The following is a 5,274-nucleotide window of genomic DNA, read 5'->3' on the forward strand; positions in this document are numbered from 1 at the left end:
AAAAAACAAACCCTAAACAAGGAAAGAGGCGAGGCCACGTTGTAACACATCAAAAGAAGCAAAAGATTGGCAAGCATCAATAATTTCTCAAAAGCTCTTGGAAAGCTAGATAGAGACAAATCAAAATCTTTATCGCAGTTCCAGTGTGACTGTTTTTCTATGTTAGGCTCTAATATTAATAAGCTTTTGATTTTCATAATTTTTGCAGAGGTCTCAGATTCTACGCTACGTATCAACTTAAGCTAACTTTCAAGCTTAAAGATCCGAACTATGAAGTTTCAAAGCACGTGATTTCAAAGTATCAAGCTCAACATAAGCTATTACGATTACAATACCATATTACAATACCATGTACCATGTACCAATTTATGTACCATGTACCATGTACCAGTTTATGTACTATGTACCATGTACCATGTACCAATTGCAAGTACGAGGTTTCAACATGATACCAAATCAAGTACCAAGTACCAAGTACCAAGTACCAAATCTAACCCTCTCTCCTTGTTGATACCCACGGGCTTCAAGCTCTACCTGCCGGCTATCACCTGGCAGCTACAGCTATGGAGTTTAATGGCCCTCCTTATATACAGGAAAGCATGCATGCAGGCCGACTAGCCAGACAGTCATGTGGAGAGGAAAAATGTGACAGGGAAAAAGTGTGTGCATATGTGGTACAATGGGCAGTGCAGTGCCCAGGACTGTAACTCTAACAGGAAATAGTACTGCTTGAGTCTAGAAGGGCTTCATGAGAACTAGACGCTATTTGAACAGGCAACAGAATCTGGAGCTCATGGTAGGCTACCTTCAAAATTTCCAAGAGGGTCCCTCTCCTCACCACGAGCTCCTAATAACGAAGAGAGAGAGTGTGCACTGTGCGTGTGTGTATGATATATGTATATATATATATATATGTATGTATGTATATATATGTATATATATGTATGTATATATATGTATATATATGTATGTATATATATGTATATATATATATATATGTATATATATGTATATATATGTATGTATATGTATGTATGTATATGTATATATATGTATGTATATATATGTATGTATATATATGTATATATATGTATGTATATATATGTATATATATATATATATATATATATAATATGTATATGTGTGTGTCGGGGAGAGAGAGTGTGAGTGACAGGTATATAGAGTCTAATTTTCATTTAATTTATAGTTTCAATTTCAAAAATTAACAATAAAAGAGAGCTAGATAACGCTGTTTACCATAACTCATGTTCGTTTATGCCCGGTCTGACTAATCTCTGCAAAAACAATGACAGCACCGAGTACAATCACAATTGCAAGGAAGCAAGCGGCAAAGAGAGAGAGAGCAATACTAGATAGAGCTAGAGAAAGAGAGAGAGAGAGGCGCTAATAAGAGTATGTATATATATAATCCCATCGGTATAAATTTATCGGCTAGCCATTTTTTCCCGTTGCACGGGCGTCGCATAAGCGACATGTCGCTTATGCGACGCAATCGTCATCGCTTAAGGGACGTCTTCGTTGCTTATGCGAGGATTGAGAAAAAAATTTAAAATTTGATGCTTATGCGATGTAAAGCATCGCTACAATATTCGCTAACAGCATTGTATAAACGACGTACCACAACGACGCCAGTAACGACTCTAAATAGCGTCGTTTATACGACGAAAAAGAGTCGATGTACACCCAATGGCTAGTAGTGTCTCTCGCAAATGGATGTTTCATTAGACAACATACCATAAGTGGTAATATTAATGATGTGTTGACATAGCTATCTCCATCTTCCCTCTAAATAGACGGGCAACAAAAGCTCATGAGTGTCACCATAATTTTAAATCTTGTGCTATGTAAAGTCCTCGACCTACATCCTGGATAATGTATGGTGCTATTATGAACCGTGATCCCCAGTGGCTAAACTACTCCTAATAACTTGGAAGATCAGGTGATAACCAGCCACCAATGGCTCTACGATCGTATGTATCTTGAACTAGCTGAGGTGGCATGGCAATGGATAGGTACTAGCGGTTTTTGCAAGGAGACCAAGCTACAAAACTTTATTCCTTCCGAGTTGTCTCGTAAGCGATCTCGTATAGAGTGGATCTCTCAATCGCACGACATGTTATCCTCACATTGCTAGTACTTCTTCTACGAGCCTCATTGGATGAGGAAGAGTTAGATCTATTGAGAGTAGGACTCCACTCTTGTGAGGGTAAATATGTCGTCACCTAATATAAGAGTTAATCTAATTAGTGTACCAATTGAATCATTGATGTATAACTTAGATACAAGTTTGTCAAAGCTGAAACTAATCATCTATAAACAAAAAACTTTCAAAAGCCATAGTTATAAGGAAAGGAAAATATACATGTGATGGAGGAGATTCACAAAGACCATAGTCTAGCTCATGTGATGAGCACAAATTTAACCCCTATGTGTAACCATGCCCGACATCGTGCGCAATAATATAATATTATTTGATTAAAACATGCTTGCTAATCAGAATAATCAGATTTATTATCGTCTCCAATAAAATGTGATTCAGGTGGTATCTCTAATTGTGATGAAGAAACTCGAGAATGGGTATGGATGGATGGGTTGTTGCAAGATCACGGTGTCCAGTTTTGTCCAGAGCTAGAGCTAGAGCTAGAGCTCTAAGGAGGCGAAGTTCCGATCCACTACGTCGCGCGCACACTCGTGATATACACACATGCCCATAATATTTTATGGACATATGTCTACAAATGAGCCCGTCACCGACCATTGACCGAGTGACCGGGCCCACGGGTGCCACGTATACAGGCACCCCAATATTTAACGTAAGCTCTACAAAGGCTACCAAAGTACCGTCTCCCTGATCATGCCATGAAGGGGAATAGGGAACCCACTACCTTATAAGAATAAAGAAAGGAAAGAGCATACAAGATTGAACAAGCGAATACGCTCATAACCCATGTGTTCATACATGTAAACTTATATTTATACTAAACAAAAGCGCGCCCCTCCTTGGAGGGCGATGTCTTTAGGTTACTACTTAGGTTAATGTCACTAACTTGGCTATGTAAGAAACTTTGCATAGAGGCACCAAAAGAGCAAGCTACCACCTGCAATCAGGGTAGCGTGCTAATAAGGATTACTAATGTTGGGCACAGAAGAAGAAATCAGAAGGTTTTCTACCATTAATAAGTTGGCCGCTTGGGGAGAGGTGGCATGTAGTGCGTTTTGCGAGAGCTCGAGCTCAAGCTCACCATAATTCTCAGGCGTATTGTTGCAGCCATCCGTTACAAATAATGACTCTAGCATATTGTTAGAGTTGCAGCTGAATGCGTGTTGATGGTTATAATCTGCTTGAAACGGAGGATTAGGAAAGAGTGGCAAATCTGTAATAGAGAAATCAGAGGAGTAGGCAGAGCTAGTCGAAGGTGAAGTCAGTTTGCCAGCAGCCTCCAGTCTCGCGGAGATGAAAATATCCTGGAGAGAACTAGTAGGGTAGTCGGAGTAGTATATAGGGTAGAGGGGCCTGCTGCTCATGCAGCTGGAATTATGCTCAAACACATTAAGAAACTCATGACCCAGCTTATTAGAGGCCGCCTCAGAGACATCGACAACCTGCAGTGGATTGTATGCAGTAGCAACCTTAGGCAAATGGGTGTCCGGGTCGATTCCCATGCGGGACAATCGCTTCTTCAAATGCGTGTGCCAGTAATTCTTGATCTCGTTGTCCGTTCTCCCGGGGAGTTGCGCAGCTATAGCACTCCACCTGTAATTATATGGCTAATTAGTTTCATCACTAAGCCATAATCGTTATGCAGGTAATCGAACATCAGCTTACTTGTTTCCCAGAAAGGAGTGCATGCGAACGATGGCTCTCTCTTCTTCGGCAGAGAAACCGCCTAGTTTGATGCCTGGCCTAAGATAGTTCTTCCATCTCAACCTGCAACTCTTGCCACACCGTTGAAGCCCTACTCCATACAAATTTACATTTTGCATCACTAAATTAACAGTTCAAAGACTATAGTATATAATTGAGTAATAAAATCTACATAGATAATATGGTCATACCTGCAAGCACAGGTAACGTTCGCCATCTCCCATGCCCATTGTTTCGTTGGATGAAGGACACGAGCTTCTTATCTTCTTCTGCTGTCCATGCACCTCTCTTGGCGTTGCTGGTTCTATGATGCTCACAACAATTAGGAGCACGCCCCATATTGTAGCAATGTACAAGATTAATATATTGTTATAAAAATGAAATTATAGAATCGATTTGATACTTCTTATAATATTATAATGCTGAATGAAGAAGAGCCTTGGTGGGCTACGCTATATGTAAAGAGCCGGGCTAAACACAAACGCTATATGCTCCGAGTGCCCGCCTTCCTTTGCACAAAAGCTAAGTGCCCCAAAGTGATCCTTTTCCTCCCAAATAACCATGGAAGACACATTAAATACAAGTTTTTTTCCAAAGAAAAAATCACGTTGTGATTTATTCGTGAGGAGATGACACATAACATAAAGTGCCATTTGTTTTATGAGAAGATGACACATACAATTACTAATTGCTTTTCACAACCTTTGTCATGCACATCAAATCCAAAGTTGTATGCCCTTGTTCATAAAAGATCCTAAAATTAAAGTCATGCATTTCAAATATATGTTTCATTCATAACCCACGGAACAAGAGGGGTTCACACGCTAACTTGTGTACCATATGTGTTTGTAGGATGCTCGTGGCACCTACAAATTGGGGAGGGCTTGGATAATCCATTGAATGTTCTCCCCCTTAATTAGATGTAGTGCTCAAGTAAGGACAACAACATGTAATCATCGAGCTTTTCAAAGCTTAACCATATATTTGGCACATGGACATTGGATACCATGAACATCAAGATTCAAAAATCACAACTCTACTCAAACGTATGGTTTTATGTGGCACCGACATATTGGACCACGAATAAATATAAGGGCTATTTTTTGCCTTATACTATTTTATGAGATCTTCTAAAAAGTGCTAGATTATTTTACAAAGTAAAGTTTGTGGCAAAAGAAAAAATTACTCTAAAGTACTAATTTTGAGTGGGTTACAAGCATCAAATTATCAAAAATCAGCACAAAGGTTAGAAAATTTGAGAGATTTGCTCAAGGTTTCTATGTGTTCATATACATTGAAAAAATAAATTCGTTAATCCATCTCTATTTATACCATGATTCTTGAATCTTAGCTCTTATTTTAATTGTGAATTGGATGTTTGTGACAAA

The 5,274-nt window shown here is 39.1% G+C and overlaps 1 protein-coding gene across 1 annotated transcript; it reads right to left on the reverse strand.

The window, feature by feature from the left end:
* Window positions 1-3,067: 3,067 nt before the first annotated feature.
* LOC147634576 (transcription factor MYB41-like) lies at window positions 3,068-4,244 on the reverse strand. Its single transcript, XM_086803371.1, has 3 exons — window positions 4,078-4,244; window positions 3,848-3,977; window positions 3,068-3,775 (listed from the first exon to the last, which is right to left on the reverse strand). The coding sequence occupies exons 1-3, from the start codon at window positions 4,223-4,225 to the stop codon at window positions 3,139-3,141; spliced, it is 915 nt and encodes a 304-aa protein (XP_086659497.1). The 5' UTR covers window positions 4,226-4,244; the 3' UTR covers window positions 3,068-3,138.
* Between the last annotated feature and the right edge of the window lie 1,030 nt (window positions 4,245-5,274).

Source organism: Cibotium barometz, chromosome 10 (genome assembly GCF_041138505.1).
Source record: "Cibotium barometz isolate CiBa-2024 chromosome 10, ASM4113850v1, whole genome shotgun sequence".
NCBI lineage: Eukaryota > Viridiplantae > Streptophyta > Polypodiopsida > Cyatheales > Cibotiaceae > Cibotium > Cibotium barometz.